Below are 21249 nucleotides of genomic sequence, written 5' to 3'. Positions count from 1 at the left end.
TAGAATTACGTTGCCCAGGCTAGCATAAAACTCAGAATCCTCCAGTCTCAGCTTCCAGTGGCTAGGATCACAGATGTGTGTCTCACACCCAGCTCTGAAGTGCTCTAAGGCCATTTCTTGGGTGTCAGACATGTTCCTAGCTACCTGCCTCATGATATAAAAAAGCCTGTTCCTGGGATGGTCTGAGTTTCCAGTCAGTTTAAACTGTAGTCCTGGAGTATGCTTTCCCTTTGCAGGGTTAGGATGGGACCCAGAGCCCGGACAAGCCAGGCAAGTGTACTACCACTGAGCTGCACTCCAGCCTAGACCTCAAGATCCTCCTGCCTCGTCCTTCTACACACAAGGCTTGCAGGCCCGGGCCGCCATGCCTGGTAGTTTTTAGATTCTAGAACCAACTGATACTTCATTCCATAAACAGAGTAATTGCACCACCAGGCCAAGTGGGAGTTCCTTTTGGAGTTGAACGCCTCTCCTCTGCTGGGTCAGTCGGGGTCACTGTTCTTATAAGGTGGGACCAGGAGACAGAGCAATGGAAAGTAGCTGCCTGGAGACCTGGTCACTACCGTCAGGGTTACCAATGATTGTGTCAATTGCAACTGGCCTGTCTGGGAAAAGAACCACTTTCTCTCTGGCCTAGTCAGGTCAGAGAAACATCTGGTGGAACTTTGACACAAGTGACTCCATTTTGACTTCTAGTGTGATCTGTTGGGGATTAGTACAGAAACTTAAGTAAAAAGAATGATGCCCTGTAACTTTTAACACGGGAATGGTTAACTCAGTCTGTCATTCAGTGGCTGCAAACGCTGGGGAGGAAGGTAATGCCACACGTGTGCTCATCTACACATACTGGGTAGATTTACCATCACCATCACCTATCACCTATCACAGAGTTAGGAAGCCAACACGCTTGGCTTGAAGGGAATTTTAGATTGGTCGCACGTTTAGGAAACAAGCTCAGGAGAACGCAAGACAAGGAATTCCAAGGCCTTTCACTTTTCCTTATTTTCTTTTACACCTGCTCTCACCATGCAGCCCAAGCTGGTCTGGAACTTGCTATGTAGCACAGGCTGGCCTCAAACTTACAATCCTCCTGCCTCTGCTGAGGTACTTCCCATCTATTTTGTATTGTTGGCCCAGCATAATAAGACCTGTGTGGTAAGCAGCAGGGCCAGAGCGACCGCTGGAGGGGAACTCCGGTTTCAGCGTGAGATCTTTTGAGGTTATTTGAGGAGCCAGCCAGCTTGCAGCTGCTCAGGGGTCACTGCTGATTGCTAGAAGAACCTCAAACCTTGCTTCCATGGTGTGGAGACTGAGCAGTATGTAGTCCGAAGACTGCAGGTAGGTGGTGCACATGGCTGCTAGCTAGCACTACCGAAACAGGGAGTACACAGCAGCTGAGGCAGCTACTCACTAGTCCTGTTTCAGAGAGGCACGGTGAATGCAATGCTGGGTAAATGCCCCAGCCCTCGTCCCTCTCTACCCTCACTGGGGCTCAGGTCTGGAGCCCTGCTGCCCTCTAAGACAAAGATTCCCCTGGCACAAGGCAAAGGAACAGGGCTGCTTTTGCTAATCATGTAGAGTAACACCTACTTATTTCTTAAAATGTTTATTGTACATGCTGTTTTCCTGGAGAATCCAGGTGTCTGAAGAGATTAAAGTCGGAGCTGACATTCAGCATGGAGAGGGTTACGCCAGTGCCCTCTTCTCTTTGTAGGTCGCCATCATCTTCTTGATTTCAGCAATGGCTTTCCCTGGATTCAGACCCTGGAGGAAAGAAAAGAGCGTCTGTACCAGGTGTGATGGGACGGAGCCAGTCAAGCCCCATCCAGGAGGGCTGATGTGTAGATCCAGCCCTCGAAAGCCAGCAAGCCTTGGAAAGGCAGCCCTGCCCACGGTTTTGTTTACAGGAGACTGTTGCACTGGCTCCTGGAATAGCTCACTCCAGCAGGCAAACATGCCCACGGCAGGCAGCATTCCCTGACCGCTCCAGACCCCTAGAGTGGCATCTCCTCTAGGGCCACAGGCTAAGGTCAGCATTCACCAGACACCATCACTGCTGTCAGTAAGTCAGCGACTGCAGGCTACACACTCTCAAAAGCATTGTAGTAAACAACCCTGGGAACACCTTGCGTCTTCAGTCTGACTGGCCAACACTAGCAGCCCTGGATGCAGCCTGGCCCCACAGCTGTAACATCTGTTTTGCAGAACTGGGAAGCACCCTAGTAAGTGCCAGCATTGCAAAAGCTGGGAGAAAAATGGTAGGTATGTGGCAAGATTAGACTTATCTGAGGTTGGAAAAGGGCCCTCTCACATTGGAAGAATAACACAGAAACCAAAGCATCGAAGAGAGAAAGGGAAAAATAACAGGAGAGGCTCTCCACACAGCAATCCAGAGCAGTCTCCAGATTGCACATGTGAGAAGGGCACAGATGGTGTGGCAAGAGAAAGGCAGGACGGACAAACATGCACACTGCACAGCTGGAGTCAACGTCAGGTTCACAGGGCAGAGCCATGCTCTCCTGCGCAGCCACAGCCTGTCCTGTGTAGGACTCGAAGAACTTGCTGAGAGGACGGGCCACTGGAGCAGAGGTCTCCAATACAACATGCTAGAATTCTCTTTACAGTGTTAAATGGCCACCCTGCAGCTTCCTATCTTGCTGCAGGGTCACATTCACAGGTCCATGATCGGCACCAGATTAGAAGGCAGTCAACTTAAAACTGGCCACACATGCTGTAGCGGGCTGTGTCAGGCAAAGCTGAACCAAGAGTTCCCTCTTGGGGCTGGAGAGATGGCTCAGTGCTTAAGAGCACTGACTGCTCTTCCAGAGGACCAGGACTCAATTCCCAGAACTCACATGGCAGCTCACAACCATCTGTAATTCCAGTTCCACGGGTCCCAACACCCATGGAAAACACCAATGCACATAAAATAAAAATAAATCAATCTAAAGTTTATTTAAAAAAAAAAAAAGTTCCCTCTCAGGAATGAGCCAGGAATGATGGTGCAGGTCTTTAATCCCTGCACTTGGTAAGCAGAGGCAGGCAGATCTCTGTGAGTTCAAAGCCAGCCTGGTTGACAGAGTGAGTTCTAGGACTGCCAGGGCTACACAGAGAAACCCAATTTCAAAACAAAAACAACAGCAACAAAAGGAATGTGAGACCTGGAGGTGGTGTGGTCTAAGCCCGGGAGTCTGAAAACACAGCATGTGAGGAGAGAGGGAGACCAGGGAGGCCGAAGCACATCAGTGGCCAGAGCTGTGACAGCTGAGGGACCCTGGCTCCCATCCACCTGTTTCCCACAGCACTGGCTTCTGGCACAGGTTCCTCCCTATGGGTTCTGGTGACACTTTGCCCCTACATCTCTGTGTCATCTACAAGTAAGGCCTCGTGGGACCTGGTGGTGGAGTCTGTGACTAAGAGCCATGCCAAGCCAACAGTGATCCCAGCCCCTCTCCATTTCAAGGGACTGCGCTACTCCTGCCCATACCTTGGGACAGGTCCGCGTACAGTTCATGATGGTGTGGCAGCGGTAGAGAGAGAAGGGGTCCTGCAGCTTGGCCAGGCGCTCCTCTGTGAAGTCGTCTCTGGAGTCGATCATCCAGCGATAGGCCTGGGAGTCAAGACAGGGATGGGAGTCAGCTGAGGCAGCTGCTGGCCTGGACAGGCCTGGCTCAGAAGTGCAGGAGCCTTGCCATTGCCCTGTAGTTCTTACCCATCTTACAGGAAGGTTCCTAGATCTTTCCTAACTCTGCCCATGGTCATCATGAACTTTGACCCTCCCTGTACTTGGTACCTCAGTGCTTAATGATACGGTACCAGGCATCAGCTCATTTCATGTTGTTTCAGGTTCTAATTAGTGAAGGTGGACTGTGCTAAATGCTTTTTCCTCTCCTTATAGCATCTGCCTGTGCTAGAACCTGCCACTGAATAAATGGATGCTTTGCCACAGGGTCCCACCATACGACCCTAACTGACCTGGAACCACTGGCCTCTGCCTCCTGAGTGCTGGATTTATAGGGTTGCACCACTATGCCTGACCTGCTATTTTAAGGCTTGCAGCTTGGCCCTGAACTCATAATCTTCCTGCCTCAACCTCTCAAGGGCTGAGGATTACAAGCAAAATCAGCTATCGTACCCATCGTGAACAGTTTTGTCTGTTTTCTGTCAATCAGTACATGTCCCGAGGTCAGCGAACTCACCATGGTTTACCACAGGGCCCTGGACCTGTTCCAGCTGCACTACTGAGCCCTGTGTGTTTTCCAACAACTCAGACCCTGGAGAACAAGCTGCAGGGGGAGTGTACCTGACTGCACATGGCAAGGTCAACACTACTCTGGCCACAGCCTTTAACTTCCTTTTTAATGGGAACATGAGAAACACGAAGCTGTCTCTTGACTTGCTTCACAGTCTCTGAAAAGCACTGACCACAAATCTGAAAAGTAGGTTTCCTTCCTGCCTTCCGATGAGCAGCTGCCTCTCAAGATGCTTCTCCCTTCCAAACAGCGCACAGCCCAGGGACCTGTGTTTCACACTGGCTGTACAGTGCATCCCTCCCTTTGGGGCGGTCCTCCCTGCTACAAAGGTGCCTCAGATTTGCCGAGAGCCACTCAAAGCCCAAGGCACTGGATGTCCTGCATGTCACTGGACACCATTCCTCTACAGACAGCTGCCCGCAGCAGGCCACTGCCCTCGGGGACTTCTGGCTGCTTGAGTTAGGGAGCACCGCACCTGCATGAGAACGGCGGGCCCCAGGTACTTGTCTCCATTCCACCAGTAGCTGGGGCAGCTGGTGCTACAGCAGGCACAGAGGATGCATTCGTACAGTCCGTCCTGTGTGGAGAGAAAGGAAGTCAGAGGCCAGGCACCAGCACCTGACAAAGGGTCAGCCTGCCATGTGCTTTCTGGGTGAAATACAAGGGTGGTTTGTGGCAGGGTAATAGATTCAAAAAAAAAAAAAAAAAAAAAAAAAAGCAAAATCACTTGTAATGAAATGCAAACCTCTGCTGGATCAGAGCCCAGGGCCCTTAAGTCCAACCACAGTGCATGTAGATTTAATAATCAATAACCCCCCCCCCCACTGACCCAAAACAGCCATGACTAAGTTCAAGTTCCCAACCAGCATGCAGTCTGAAGCTCCTTGGCAATCTGCCCCAGTGTCTGTCTAGCTGGGTAGTCCTCAAGTGTCCACTGGGGCCTCACTATCATCCTATGCTGCCCTCCACATTTCACACACAGAGCCTTAAACTCTAGGGAGGACAGGAGGGGATTAACTATGGCCCCTGAGCCCCAAGTGCATCCTGGTTATTTCCCTGGCTATTTTTATTTATTTATTTAATTTGTTTGTTTGTTTTTAAGGCAGCTTCTCTGTATAGTCCTGGCTGTCCTGGAACTCACTCTGTAGACCAGACCAGCCTTGAACTCACAGAGACTGGCCCAGCCTCTAGAGTGTTGGGATCAAAGGCGTGTGCCACCACCACCTGGCTTGGCATCCTGTTCTTATACATGGCACACAGCCTCAAGCTGGTCTCTGTGCCTAACAAGTTGGACTTTCTAATTCTGGCAACAAGCAGCTTGCACAGGGGTAGCTGGCAGAGACAGGTCACCCAACACTGCGAGCCTGACTCAAGCAGAAGGCTGGCTGCCTAGACTGGGTTTGTGGTGAGAAGTCAGCCATACTCGCGTTATTTGACAGTAGTGGGGCGGCTTCATAGCACATGTGGCAGAACCCTGATATAGCAGAAGTGTTCAGCAGCAAATCATACTTCGCATGCCAAGGCCTGAGATTTGCCTGCAGCACCACCCACTTCCAAACGAATGCAAAAATTAAAAGTAGTTCATTGTATTTTTAATTACTTGTTAAGCACCATATTCATTTAAGGAACCAAAGAAATGCAACACAAATGTTTACATTTATTGTGTTTTGTGTGGTGCTTGGGTTGGAACTATGGGCCTGTGCAAACTAGGCAGTCCTGGGATGGTGTCCCTTGTGTAACAGCACTCTGCCAGCTGAGCCCCAGGCCCAGGCCCAGGCTATAGACCCATAAGTGGAAGACTCAGCATCAAGCTAGGCAGAGGTAGGCCGATCAGCCAGTGATATAGCCCTTTGTCAAAAGAAAAAAAATTTGCGGCCTGAACTCAAGAATAGCAACTCCAGCCATAGCAGTCAGACACAGCATAGATAGGAATAGACAGCAAGGTACCACTTTAACCCTGACCTCACCACTACACTGTTACAGACAAACCCAAGCCTCCCATCCTCTATCTGAATGGACAGCATGGGTGCATGTCATTACCCTCCCCTCCCCCAAGAGAGAGCAACTTGGTTTTATCCACCAGCCTTTACAGACCAGGAATCTTAAATACTGGTCTCTTCTGGCAACAAGGCACTCATCTGCTCTGAAGGCAGGCAGCACTCAGCTGTGCCAGCACCTTGGTCTGCTCAGGAACTTCCCAGGCATATGTGTAGACGGGTCCCGAGTGCAGGGGTCCAACCCTTGGGTCAGCTGCTCGTTTCCCTTCCCTCTCCAGCACTGGGATGGTCTACTGGGCCCTGAGCATACCAGATAAGCATCTGTCATGCAGCTCTACCCACAGCCTGGCAACTTTTTCTTTTCAGGTCAGATACTCCCTGGGTTATTTCAGAACACATGACATGTTCTGCATCGCCCTACTGCTGTCCTAACAGCCAGAAAGCGCCCCCGCCAACCGAGACAATAGGTTAAGTAATGACCAGCTTCTCCCGGTCCTCGATGGACTGCAGATACTGCTGCTTGCCCTCCTTGGACTCATCCTTCTTCTTCAGATAGGGTTCAATGGATTTGTACTGTGCGTAGAAGTTACTCAGATCCTGAGGGAAAGAAAGGGGAGGGCAACAGGAGAGAGGTCAGCTTCTGGCAGGGCCTTCGGCTTCTGCTTGCTGTTAGCTCAGACACGGCACTTTTCCTCCCCACGACAGTCAGAAACCAAACTCTCGGAAGCTGAGACAAGTAAGGTTCTAGAAGGGGACATGGTCAGTGTTAGCCACACCAGCTGAAGATATGTCAACTGCAGTCCTTTCTCTTGCTGCCCCAAGTCAGGAAAGCCAGAAGAGGGAAGGGACCAGAACAAAGTCAAATACTGCTGCTGTCCCATTCACCTTCCTCTCAAATTCTCTGCAGTTACAGCCAAATCCTTCATTTCGGGGGCTATCCTAACTCTGGAATTCTAAATCCCAGTTTCTCAAAAAACCCTACCATCTGAGCTTCAGAAGGATTGATTTCCAGGCATGTCACCTGTCATTCAGACTCTACAAAAGCACACAGGCCACACAGGTGTGGATCTGGGAAGGAGGTTTCCTAATGTCTCTGGGGATACTGTGGAGTTGCCATGAACTCAGGGAGTGTCTGATTGATAACGTCTACCACAGTAGCTGCAGGCACCCGGACCCCGCCTGCTCCGGAGAACAGAGGGCAGAGCATGTTCACACCACCCCTGCAGGACACACTTGCGCCACCCCCTGCAACAGGTGGGAGAGCCGCAGACACTCACAGGGACTAGATCCTTGATCACATACATATGTGGAAGAGGGTAAATTTTTGAGACTTTGCTGAGGTCCGTGTCGATCCTTCGAGTGCACGCCAGAGTGTTGCCTCCGTTGATGTTCATGGCACAAGAGCCACAGATCCCTGAGAGAGACACCAGGTGACCTCAGGCTTCCAATCCTTTCTCCTGGACCACGCTGACCACTGTTAGTAGTTGCACTAACAGGACATGTGTCTTCTCCCTTCTTTCCTGCCTAGACTTCAAATCTGAACCAGGCAAGCACTCTACCCACTAAGCTAAAGCCTCACTCAGTTCCTTGAAGCCCGCAGCTGGCTTCTTCCATCTTTGATTATCCCAGGTTCCCAAGGCTAGTGAGCAGCTGAGCACAGACGTGGAGACTGCTTCTGTGGCTGACTTTTGGTTTCTGGTCCTTGCAGAGCCCCATAACTCCATGCCCCACCCCCCCAATATATGAAGTCCACATAGTCACCTACCCACCTCACAAGAAGACATGACAGCCCTGGCTCACTGATGGCTTCACAGCCATTAGGGCCAGCCAGGCTTCAAGGCACTATGTGCTTTTCGTCTTTTGAGACTTTTCCTTTTTAATCATTATTATTATTAATTTTATTTTTACTTAAAACATTTTTACTTCTGTTGCATTATCACTAGCAATTATCTCCCGCCCCTCTTCTGGGACAAGGTTTCTTTGTGTAGCCCTGGCTGTCCTGGAACTCACAGAGATTCATTTGCCTCTGCTTCTGGAGTGCTGGGATTAAAGTCATGTACCACCACTGCCTGGCTTTTCTGTCTCTCTTTTGAGACAGGGTCTCACTATGTAGCCTTGACTGGCCCTAAACTCCACAAGTAGACCAGGCTGGCCTTAAGACTCATGGACATTTTCCTGTCTCTGCCACCCTAGTGCTCCACACCCTCAGCTACATATTTTCAGATATAGAATAGATGCACTGCAGTCAGAATAGGAAGTTGTCTTTTCACTGTCTCAACAACAGCTCAGCATCAGCACATCCCCCTGTGACAAGTGCAAGTCTGGAAAGGCCTCAGCAAGAAACTCCCACCTCTCGATAAACAGTGCTCATAATGCAAATGCTGCATTTGTCCTCACTGGTGCCAGTAAGCTCAGGGCAGCTAACAGGAACCACGAGACAGAGGAATCTCCAGACAATGCTCCCAAGGCAAAATCAGAACTTGCACCACAGTTTGAACTCTAGAAGCCACTTTCCAAGAAAAAGAAGGTGATGCATAGTATCTGTGTCTATCCTTTATTCCCTTGTTGCCCAGTTAGGGCAATCCCTGAAGCTGAACTAGTCTCAGCAGCAAGGCTACCTAGCACTGCTGCAGCTGTCCTCCAGGGTGTCCTCATCAAGGGCAGTCCAGACTCGGAATCAGAACCCCAGCCCAGGTCTGGTGATAATGAAAGCCACACTCACCTTCTCTACATGATCTCCGGAAAGTCAAAGTGGAATCAATTTCATTCTTAATCTTAATTAGAGCATCCAACACCATAGGTCCACACCTGATAGAGAAAAGGACTTGGCTGCATTCACGAAGGTCAGCATCCTTGCTTGACTACTGGACAATGATCAGGACACCTGGATGCAGGACCCATTTAGTCTCACATCAAATCCAGATTTTTCTTCCTTTCTTTATTTTTGACTTGCTTGAAAGTTTAATTACTGCATAGTTATCTTCTTATTCTTGTGTCTGTGTGTGTATATGTGTGTAGTATGTATATATGTACACATGTACATGGCATGCTGTCTTATAGTCTCCCTCTAATGCTCTGTCATACCCCCTAAAGATAGAGTCTTTCATTGAACCTGGAGCTGCTGCTTTTCAGCTAGACTGATGGTCAGTAATTCCAGATGTGGATCCACCTGTGTCTGCTGCCCCACCCTAGTGCTGTGGCTACAGGAAAGCCCTGCCTGGCTTTCTTCATGACCTTGGGATCCAAACTCATGCTTGCACAGCCAGCCAGCACTTTTGTTCACCCAGCCATTTCCTCAGTCTGCTTTTTTCTTTTTCTTTCTTTCTTTTTTTTTTTTTTTTGAGATGGCGTCTCACTATGTAGTTCAGGATGGCTTTAAACGCAAGTCCTGACTTGGCAGTTAAAATAACACATAACCACCAAAGGAAATATGGTAAAGGTGATAAAAGAAAATGAATCAGATTAGACATGGTTGGGCAGTTAAGAGTACATGCTGTTCTTGCCCATGACCAAGTTCAGTCCCCAGCACCCATGTTGGGTAGGTAGCTCATAACCGCCTGGAACTCAGCTCCAGGGATCTAACATCACTGGCTCTGCATGCACATGCATATGCAAACACACACACACACACACACACACACACACACACACACACACACACACGCACACACACACGTAATTAAAAAGAAACCTTAAAGCAGACAAACAAGAAAATCAAATCACCCATACAGCAAAGTACCCGAGTGCAGACGCAGGGGTGTGCCTTGTGTGGCAGTGCATCTCACACGAGTCAGCTGAGCTGTAGTTTTCAAGGATCTGGCTTACTTCATCAAAACCACTGAATGTCTGAGCATAACCATTAACAATAATCTAACGTTTCCAAGATATGGAGTGGAAGTCTATGCTTAGTACTAGGATTTTTTAATCTTGTTTTATTGCAGTGTTAAGGCTACAAGCTAAGGGCTTGGGTGTGCTAAGCAAGCCCCACCATTGCAGTCAGCAGCCCGGCTCCACTTTCTTTCCTTCCTCTTCCCTCCCTTTTCTGACCTTGCTGCTTCCCGGGCTGACCCCTGCCTTGCCTCCTGAGCAGCTGGGCATCTCCTTATTCCTGGCCTTTTATGCTAGTTTTATTATTTACATTTTCTTTGCATTTGCTTTATTATTTTTCCTTTTTAAACTTTATTTTATGTGCATTGGTGTGAGGGTGTCAGATTCCCTGGAACTGGAGTTACGGACAGTTTAAGTTGCCATGTAGGTGCTGCAAATTGAACCCAGGACGTCTGGAAGAGCAGCCAGTGCTCTTAACCGCAGAGCCGCCTCTCCAGCCCCATTTTAAAAAACAAACAAACAAACAAACAAAAAAGAACTGGGGTTTGAACCCTGGGTCTTACACAAGCCTGGCAAAAGCTACACTACTGCCCTACATCCCCAGCCCTCATCAATTTTATTTAAGCAGGGTCTCAATGCATTGTCCAGGCTGGCCTCAAACTTGAATCCTCCTACTTGGAAGGCTGGAGTAGCTGGCATAACTGGTGCACACAGTTGTGCCTGGCCCCACCTGCAGAGGCCAGGAGAGGGTATCAGGCGCCTTGCGGGTGAAGCTGCAGGCTGTTGTGAGTTGCCTGGTATGGGTGTAGGAAACTAACTACAACCCCCTGCATGAGCAAGTGCTCCTAACTGCTGAGCCATCTCTCCGGGTCCCTTAAAAATGTTGTGTGTGAATGCTCAGGTGTGTGTATGTGCACATGGATGTGAGGTCAGCCTCAGGTACTGAACCTCAAGTGTTGTCCACCTTGCTCTGTTGGGAAAGCTTACCAAAGATCAGGCTGGCTGGCCAGGTATGGATCTTCCTGCCTCTGCTTTCCCAGTGCTGGTACAGTAGGTGCATGTTAATCACACCCCACTTTTTACATGTGTCTGGAGGACCAAACTGAGATTTTCATGTGAGCACAGAAGTACTTTGCCAGCTGAGCCATCTCCTCAGCCTCTAAATCTGTTTTTAAAATAAGGTGTCATGTAGCCCTGGCTGGTCTTGAATTTGCAGTGTAGCTGAGGATAATCTTGGAACTCCTGCCTCTACTGGCCAAGTTATGGGATTATGGTTTTGGGTTACCATTCCTAGCTAGTCTGCTTCCTTCACTGTTTCTTTGTATAATTAGCAACCCTGGGTCCCACCAGATAAGGAGTATTAATTAACGTTTTGTTGTTTTTAGCAGGTGATCAACATGACAGATTCAAGAACTGGAAAGAGGTTGCAAACAGAATTTGGGATTCCTCCTGGCTTCTTTCCAGGGTCCCCACACTTTCCATGTCCTTTCCTTTCCCTGGTTTTAGTCTTCCTGTTGCTAGGCAGGCTGGGCCTGACCTCATGGAGAACTATATAGCTCACTCACAGAGTCCCCATTCTCCCAGCCCTCTCCTCACCAAGCACCAGGTGGGCACAGACACTTACTTATTCAGATCAACTTCGTAAGTCTGCATTCGGGGCTTATCTCCAGTCTTGTCCGGGTCCCATCGGTAAATGGCAAATTTTTTGATTCGGGGAGCAGCAGCAGCTGTCTGTGCCCCTCGGCAGGCCTGAAACTTGAAAAAGCCCAGAAAAGGGAAAAAGAAAAACATTAATAAATGCAAGATACTTTTTTCCACTTAGCTGGCATGATAACTGTGTTGCTGGATAAAATATACAGCTTCCTGGGAAGGTGCAGTCCCAACACCAACAGATATTAATAACCCTGATATGCCAGCTATGGTTCTATGGCATAGGGACAAAGCACTTAGTAAAACAAATCTTTGTTTTCACAGAACTTATATGTGGTGACAGACAGTGAGATAAAACATGCACGAGAAAGTATACAGAGCGGCCCTGAGGAGGTGAGGCCAGCATCTGGGGAGGGCAAGGGATCACAGGCTGCCCTGACTGGGGAGAAGCTGGAGCCGTGGGAGGCTGAGGGAGCAGCACATGTGAGGGTGTGCAGGGGAACAGAGTGTCTGTGAGGCACAGTCTGCTAGGATGCAGGAAGCTGGAGCAAGGACGGGGACATCACTGCTGTGTTGTGGAATAGTCCTTTACACTGTGTTTAGATGTGCCATTGTGACTGGTGTAATAAAAAGGCAAATGGCAGGTACAGCAGGGACTTCTGGACAGAGAGTGCTCTGGGAAGAAGGGTGGAGTGGCCGGCCGGCCGGCCAGCCAGCCAGCCAGCCAGCCAGCCAGCCAGCCAGCCAGCCAGCCAGCCAGCCAGGAAGCAGCATGGACAGCACAGAGTAAAGGCAATAACTTCATGAGACAAAAAAAAAAAAAAAAAAAAAAAAAAAAAAAAATTAAGTTGTAAGAGCTAGTTAATAACAAGCCTAAGCCATCAGCAGAGATTTTAAAATTAATAAGTTTTCGTGTCATTATCTGTGAGCTGGTGGCCCAAAGAGAAATCTGCCTACAGATCTGATCACACTTTGGTGGGTTTGTTTAACCTGAGAACCACAGGAAGCAGCGAAGCTTCGAGACAGGGTCTCACACAGGCCCGAGTCAAACTTTTCCATCTTCCCGCCTCAGCCTTCTAAAGGGTGGGGTTACAGGTGTGGGCCACAACCACCAGCCAAGACAACTTGTAAATCACAGTGTTGTGGATGTGTGTGAGATAACATTACATGAGATCTGAAGAAACCAGTCAGAGAGTTACTTCAGTTATCAAAATAAGATGTGTGGCCAGTGTGATGGCTCAGAGGGTCCAAGTGTTGGCTGTGCAAGCTTGAGAGCTTGTGTTCCATGCCTGGAAGCATGTAAAGGTGGAGGAGAGACCTGTCTGTGATGTTATCCCTCATTTCATAGTCACACTGTGGCATGTGCTACCCCCTTCACCATACAAGCATAACAATAATAATAAATACATATTTTTAAATCCCAACACGATAGCTGAGGTGGTGGTGCATTCCTTTGACCCCAGCACTCAGGTGACAGAGGCAGGTGGATCTCTGTGAGTTTGAGGCCAGCCTGGCCTACAGAGCAAGTTCCAGGACAGCCAGGGCTACACAAAGAAACCCTGTCTCCAAAAAAAAAAAAAAAAAAAAAAAAAAAAAAAAAAAAAAAAAAAAAGAAAGAAAGAAAGACAAGAAAGTGCCTCCAAAACCCAGGGAAAACTCATACTAAAAATCCTGGTGAGGAAAACAAGATGAAGATCTGAACACATAATAAATTTAGGGAACAAACAAATTCTGCTCTGTGATGACTACATCTCAGCTAAATGAAATCTCCATCACCTGTGGCATGTTCCCTTGCTAGCCGAAGAAAACACAGGGGCTGACCCTAATTCAGAGCCACTCCCCATGATGAGCTGCAGGCATGACCCACAACGTGGTTTATGTGGTGCAGGGGACTGACCACAGACACTCACCATCACACCCAGCTTTTCCTTGGGTTCTGGGGAGCCAAACTCAGGTCATAAGGCTTATAAAGTAAGTGTTCTTACCTGGTGAGCCATTCCCTGACCCTTTAGTTTTAAAAACAGGTTTTCATGTGGCCCTGAACACATTATGAAGCCAAGGATGATCTTGAACTTCCGAATGCTGGAACTGTAGGTGTGGGCCATTGTGGCTGTATGTGAGCTGGGACAAGAACTCAGGACCTCATGCATGGTAAGTGAGCATTCTACCAAGTGAACTTCCTAGCCTTGTCTTCTCTCTCTGTGACACACCCCTGAAGGGGTGGGCGCCCGTTACATTTTATATCTGTCAGCATGCCTTGTTCAGGCCTTTGTGCACAGCTTGTGATACATGCTCAGCAAAGATTGAAGCAAAAGCTGAACAGTAAACCGACATCAAATGTAGCTCATTAACACGCTTTACTTAAAAGCGTGCAGCCTGTGTGAGGCCATTAAGCCAACTGCTGCCCTGTGTCAATCACCTGGGATGCTCATCACAGACCCCCTATAAGCAGGTGAAATGACATAGTTCACAAGTTTTGTGCTCCTGCTACTGGGGAGGAGGAGTTTGTTGGTGCCAGAACCAATTATAAACCAAGTCTCCAATTGCCTATGGAATGATACAAGACATGTGGCAGGGTGGCTAGGACATTTATGATTTGCAGATGCCTGATTGGTTGCTTGCTTATGATCTCAGAGCTTGGGAGGTAGAGGCAGAAGGATCAGGAGTTCAGGGCCAACCTGTGCTACATGAGACTGTTTCACCACCACCCCCCCTAAGAAAAAAGAAAGTAAACACGAAAATCATGTCTCACTTCCTCATTAATCTGCCCAGGAACCAAGAAAAGCTGTTTCTGGGAAGGAACCACAGCCCCACTGCACCCCGACTCACTGCAGCTCCTTTTTATTTCCCCCTAGAGACAGGGTTTCTCTGTGTAGCTTTGGAGCCTGTTCTGGAACTCGCTCTGTAGAACGCACAAAAACCCACCTGCCTCTGTCTTCCCAGTGCTGGAATTAAAGGCGTTTAATGCCACCACCAGGAAAGACACCCTTGGCTAATGTCTCCTGGTGGGTTTGTTTGTTTTTGTTCATCTGAGACAGACTCCCTGTGTCTAGGCTGCTGGCATTCCAGGTGTATGTTCCATCTCCAACTATCCCGTGGTATTTCAGAGGAAGTGAAGGGGGGGGGGCAACTGAAAATGTGTGCTCCAACCATCTTTGCTTGCTATAACACCTTGTTTTTATTTTGTTTTGTTAAGTAGGGCATAAGTCATCACAATATAGTCACTGGGCAAGGACATAATTTTGTGAGTTTTATCAAAGTAGTATTATCATAATCAGAGTATTTTCGCCCATCCAAAATAGTCTCTTTATCATCATCCCACATTTCAAAAACAAAGATTTTTGGAGTTGCCAGGCAGTGGTGACACACACTTTTAATCCCATTACTTGGGAAGGCAGGAGCAGGTGGATCTCTGAGTTTGAGGCTAGCCTGGTCTATAAAGTGAGTTCCAGGATATCCAGGGCTACCCAGAGAAACCCTGTCTTGAAAAACCCTTGGAGTGACACAAATTACCGTGTATGCACATGCTTGTCTGCCTTTAAAAAGTAACCTGATACTGCTGGCATTGGTGGTGCATGCCTTTAATCCCAGAGCTCTGGAGGCAGAGGCAAGTCAGCCTGGTCTACACAGTGAGTCCCAGGACAACCAGAGAGGAACAATATAAGACACTTCCCTGAAACACACACAACCCAGGGACTAGAAAGATGGCTCAGAGGCTGCTCACAGGCTGTAACTCCATCTCTAGGGGACCCTATGCCCTCTTCTGGACCCCACAGGCAACTGCATTCACATGAATACATAACTAAAAATACAAATACAAACAGGTCAGCAGGATGGCTCAGTAGAAAGCCTAACAACCTGAGTTATGAATCCACACACAGGTGGAAAGAACTGACTTCTATATGTCGTCCTCTGATCTCCACATGCATACCTAGGCACATATGAACCCCTATACACAAAAAAGAGAACACATGCTAATCTTTCATTTTGGAAAAATTATATACCACATGCACCTGTAACAGCATGGAGATTCTTCCCTGATGGAAACATACCTCACTTGGGCTGCTTTTTTTTTTTTTTTTTTTTTTTTTGGTTTTTATGTGGGGTTTTTTTTTTTTTTTTTTTTTTTTTTGGTCTGGTTTGGTTTGCTTTTCTGATAGCATGTTACTATGCAGCCCAGGCTGGCCTTGAACATGTGGCAAGCCTCTTGCTTCTGCTCTTGAGTCCTAAGGCAATACTACACTCCCAGTTATGGTCCCACAGTACTGAAGGTGAATTCAGCAGCACCCTCAGAGTGTGATAAAAGCCCATCATGCTCAGTTGATTCCCTCTAGGCCTGCCAAAATGACAGGCTATCTGCAATTCAGTCTCATATCACTTTTCTCCTATTTAAATACTTGTTTCTACAGACATCTGATCAGCCACACTTTTCAAAAGGGACTAGGTTTAGACCAAAATTGATTTAGGGTTTTTAGTTTTATTATTTTTTGAGATAAGGCTTCACATAGCCCACGTGGGTCTCAAATTTACTATGTAGCCAAGAATGACCTTAAACCCCCGATCCTCCAGCCTCCACCTTCCAAGTGTGCTATCACCCATGACTAGAAATCAGATATTATCCTGTTGTTTTGAGACAGGGTCTCAGATGTAGACCTGGTTGTCCTGGAACTTGCTAGTAAACCAAGCTGGCTTTAAACTCACAGAGATCTAACTACCTCTGCCTTCTGAGTGCTAGGATTAAATAAAGGTGTATACCACCATGCTAGTCTATTTTATTTTTATTTTTTTTGAGTTAGGGTTTCTCTGTATTGTTTTGGCACCTGTCCTGGAACCAGCTCTGTAGACCAGGCTGGCCTTGAACTCATAGAGATCCCCCTGCCTCTGCCTCCTGAGTGTTGGGATTAAAGGCGTGTGCCACCAACGCCCAGCTCATCTATTTTATTTTTATTCATGTGTATGCAGTACATGTGTCTTGAGTATATGTTTCATAGTGCCTATAGAGGCCAGAAGAGGGACCTGCCAAAGCTGGAATTACAGGTGGCTTTGAGTGACAGAGCATGTGTGCTGGGAACTGAACTGCTAGTGTTTTTGAGAGCTGGGCCATCCCATCCCTCTAGTCCTGGAGTTGTGGTTTTCAGAAAGACAGGATCAATTACACGCTTGTGTGTGGAACATAATGATGTTGACAGAGGACAAATCAACTATTTATTGGTGAGGGGAGAATTAGTATTGGGCCCTGGTGAACACGGGAAAGAACAGGGCGGACAAAGCACACGTGATGTGCTGGCCAGAGGTGTCTTGCTAGCCCCACCCTGAACCCCCAGTAACAGGAAGGATAATATGGGTGATGCTGACTCTCTTGCCTGTGTCCACTCAAGGGTATTTGTTTTTTTAAGCCCTTTTCTACCCTAATATCTCTGCCTAAATCTATATTAAAACTTCTTTTAAAAGTGAAATCCTTTTATTCTGATTGTGTACAAGTTGGTGGTGAGGCTGCACTCTCCTGTGGCTGTCAGGAATGTCTGGGCAGTAAGTTCCCTCTTTTTTTCTTCATGTGAGTTCTAATTACGGGGCTCAGGTCATCAAGCCTGAGCAACAAGCATTTTTACCCCCACTAAACCAAGTCCTCGGCGCTTAGAGTTTTTCCTACTAAACTCCACCTTTGCTTTTAAAGACTCTGAGGAGAGGGAGGTGGGCCAAAGCAACTCATGCTACAAACCTCTCATGGGAGTGACTGTGAACACATCTGTACCTCAACCTATGCCTCTAGTGAGTGCGCAACACAGGAACAAATGTTTCTAGACAATCTTGGAGGAGATGAACTTCACGGCCCACACTGCAGCAAGGTAATGTATGGCTGGACAGACATAGAAGGGAGAATTCCAGCCACACTGAAGGACTCTTGTTATTCCTTTAGCTTCCTTAGGGGCAGGCCTGAAATTAGACAAATTTCACGGCCACAGGAGGGGAGGTGGAAGGAGGAAGGCCAGGAGACCCGCACGAAGTCACACCAGCACCAACTGAAGGTGCAGGCTTGTGTCTGAAAAGTATCAGTGGGGTTGTTTCGGACCCAAGCCCTGTCACCTTCCAGCTGTGTGTTCGTTAGAGAACTGCTTAGCCAATCTGATGCCACTTCTTCCTTTGCAAAGAGTAAGATGGGATTGATACCTACTCCACAAGGAACAAGCCAAACTCCTGTGTCTAAGCTGGCCTTGAACTCACAGAGATCTGCCTGCCTCTGCCTCCCAAGTGCTGAGATTAAGGTTCTGAAAATGATCTCTGCCTTTCAACTCTGGCAGCATTTTCAGGACTTGGGTTATACTGACGGGCAGATGGGCATTCTAAGCCTTGCCCATTGTCTCAGAAGCAAAGAGAGGCAGGCACAGCTGTAAAAAGCGGCTTTGCCCTCCTGGAGTCCACAGTCCAGATGAAGAAATAAGGCATGCTATTAACAGTTAACCCATCACAGTTAAACACTGGCAGGCAGAGCTGCAGTCCAGGGGTGCAGACCACACACAGGAGGTTCAGAACCTGAACCAACAGCCCACGGCAACACAGCAAGCTCATTACCGGTTCTCAGGAATACAAATCCGACACGAAAACCTTCCCACAGGGAGGATGCCTCTCACTCTTACAGCAATGGGGAAGGTGGGCATGAAATCCTAACACCAGCCTGTAAAACAAGCCTTTTCTACAGTTCATTCTAGGAAGCCCAGCCTGGGCCTTAGAACTCATTTCTAGAGGTGGGGCTCTTACAACTTAACGGCTGCCTCAGCAACATGGGAAGAGACTGATAAAAAAGGTCCCTGAGAATCATTAACTGGCAAGCATATTGGGAGGCTCCTACTAGATGCACCCCTTCTCAGCAGCCATGGATTAGAGCTCTTCAATTAGAGGTGGGGTCTTGTGAAATTTCCCCCAATCATGTTGGCATGTGAACTGGTGTTGGCATTATGCATCCAATTCCATGCTGTCAACACTAAACATATGTATGTGTAAGCAACACTAAATGGTCAAGAGACTGTGTATGTATATAGCAATGATAATTAAAGTAATGAATATGAGAGGGAGCAGGGGAGCATGGGAGGAGAGGGAGGGTAGGAAATGATGGAAATACTGTACTCGTTCACGTAAGAAATTGTCAACAACAAAAGTAGAACCATTAACTGAATACTGGGGACATCAGCCTGAGGCTCTGGTAGGCACTGGTTTTATTCTTTGAGACAGGGTCCCAAGTAGCTCAAGTTGGCCTTGTACTCCAGTTAAGGCTGAGGATGTCCTTAAACTCCTGATCTTGCTGCCTCAGCTTCCTGAGTGCTGGGATGACAGGTGTGTGTCAGTGCACCTGCCTCTGTACCCTTCCTATTCAGAAGGAGATGCAAAGGCAGGCAGAGGGGGTGCACACCACTCATCTCAGAACTCAGAGGCAGGTGGATCTCTGAGATCAAGGCCAGCTTGGTCTACAGAGTTCCAGGACAGCCAGAGGTATACAGAGAAACCCTGCCTCAAAACAAACAAACGAGAAAGAGAAATGCAGACTGAATGCTTTGTTAGGCAGGACTAGAGGCAGCAGGGGTTACAAGATGGCTGAGTGTGTACTGTGTCATGCAGCCACAACAGGCATTTAAGTCGAGGGAGATCAAGTAAAATCAAGAAAAGGAACTAGTATTTCTATATACCAACCATATGCCAGGATTCTGTTTCAGGGCCAGGTGTGGTGGCACGCACCTTTAATCCCAGAATGTGGAGGGGGCGGGGTTGAGGCAGAGGTTATCTCTGAGTTCCAGGAGCTGCAGGGCAACCCTTAAGAGACCCCCATTCAGAAACAAAAGAAAATACAAAAACAAGGCTGGAGATATAGCTTAGCTGTTTGAAGAGGAGCAGGGTTCAGTCCCAGTATTCACATGAGGTCTCATAACCACCTTAACTCCCTTAGCTCCCTTTTATGATCTCCATGGACGTGGTGCCCCTACATACATGGAAGCAAACACTCATACATGACAATTTTTTTTTTTTGTGTGTGTGTGTGGGGGGGGGTTCGAGACAGGGTTTCTCTGTGGCTTTGGAGCCTGCCCTGGAACTAGCTCTTGTAGACCAGGTTGGCTTTGAACTCAGAGATCCGCCTGCCTCTGCCTCCCGAGTGCTGGGATTAAAGGCATGTGCCACCACAAGCAAATCTTTTTTAAAAATCTTAAAAAAACAAAAAACAAAAACTTCCCTGAGTAAGTTTTTAAAAATGGGGACGGATGGAGAGACTTGGTTTTCAAATCTTTAAGGTAAGAGTTCCTGCTGCCCACCTTTAGAAGTCTCGGTCCAGGAGTCCAGCATGAACGGAATTTGCAAATCTTTAGTCCCTTGGGTAAGCAGAGGCCATCCCTCTTGCCTTTCTAAATGCTTCCATTGAGAAAGCACACCTGTGGAGTGCAGCTCCCCGAGGACACTGGGCGTGTGGGGAGACCTGTGACAGCTACTACAGCAGTATAAACAGAACCAGCTCCAGGCTCTGCTTATGTCATCCCGTGTCAACGGCATAAGATCAGTGCCACTACACCCCCTCGAATAAACACGCTTTAGGGAGCCGGGTCTTGCCCTCAGGCTTCCACAGACCGGGAGCAGCATCTTTCGAGAGCTGGGTCGTTCCTTCCATCTCTCCTTCCCCCTGCGGGTCAGGGGCATTGCTTTCCTGCCCCACATCAGCCTACCCTGGAGGTGCGAGCTGGCCTCCGGGGTCCCACCCCAGGCATCCTGCAGGCCAGGCCCCCCTTTCACACAGAGCTGAGCGAGTCCACAATTATCTGGACTTGAAGCTGGGTTCCAACAACCGGGCGCTTGCCATGTGACCTTGAACGTGCCCTCCCTGACCTCTGTCTTCCCGCTGATCTTTCCCAACCTCCGCCCGGCCGCGACTCTCCGGCTTGCGGCGAAGCGCGGGAGGGCTGACAGGATGGATGCTCCGGGACAGGGCGCAGGTGAGGCGTCCTCCCCTGAGGCCTGGACCCGGGCTGCCTCCGCCTCTCCGCGGCCTCCCCACTGCAGGCAGCCTCGGTGACGGGCACGGCTCCCCACTGAACCACGGCCCCGCGGCTCACCTGCAGGCCGACTCTGCCGAGAGCGGTAGCCGGGAAGCCGCGCTTCAAGGAGACCCCAACCGCCGCCGCCATCTTGGCTCCTGACGTCAGCCCCACCCCTTACCCTCCGGCATCCCGTCGAACACCGCGGTGGAAGCCGGCATCTCACCCCAGGTCCGCTAGCCGCCCGAGAGCCAACGAATGGGAGGCGGCTTCCGGTTCCCCGAGCGAGCCAATGGAAAGCGCGCGTGCGCAGTAGCGGCCAGCAGGGCGCTTGTCCACTGGGCCTCTCACGTTCCTGGGGTGACCTCTGCAATCTGATGGGCGGGGGGGGGGGGAGGGGGCGGCCTGGAAGGGGCGGAGCAATTTTGCTCAGGGTTGTGATTTTAATCCCACTCCACTTGCAAGGGTGCCTGTCAATCATCTCTGACTCCTGACTGGTCAGTGTTTTGC

The 21249-nt window shown here is 48.8% G+C and overlaps 1 protein-coding gene across 1 annotated transcript; it reads right to left on the bottom strand.

Annotated features, from left to right (window-relative positions):
• Positions 1 to 1575: 1575 nt before the first annotated feature.
• On the bottom strand, positions 1576 to 20986 carry Sdhb (succinate dehydrogenase complex iron sulfur subunit B). Its single transcript, XM_051173481.1, has 8 exons — positions 20818 to 20986; positions 11703 to 11827; positions 8973 to 9058; positions 7528 to 7664; positions 6731 to 6847; positions 4729 to 4830; positions 3488 to 3610; positions 1576 to 1764 (listed from the first exon to the last, which is right to left on the bottom strand). The coding sequence occupies exons 1-8, from the start codon at positions 20887 to 20889 to the stop codon at positions 1687 to 1689; spliced, it is 840 nt and encodes a 279-aa protein (XP_051029438.1). The 5' UTR covers positions 20890 to 20986; the 3' UTR covers positions 1576 to 1686.
• Positions 20987 to 21249: the final 263 nt, after the last annotated feature.

The sequence above is a fragment of the Phodopus roborovskii genome, unplaced genomic scaffold, assembly GCF_943737965.1.
Source record: "Phodopus roborovskii unplaced genomic scaffold, PHOROB, whole genome shotgun sequence".
In the NCBI taxonomy this organism is placed as follows: domain Eukaryota; kingdom Metazoa; phylum Chordata; class Mammalia; order Rodentia; family Cricetidae; genus Phodopus; species Phodopus roborovskii.
The sequence above is the reverse complement of the archived record's forward strand: the minus strand, read 5'-3'. Positions and strand labels throughout refer to the sequence as shown.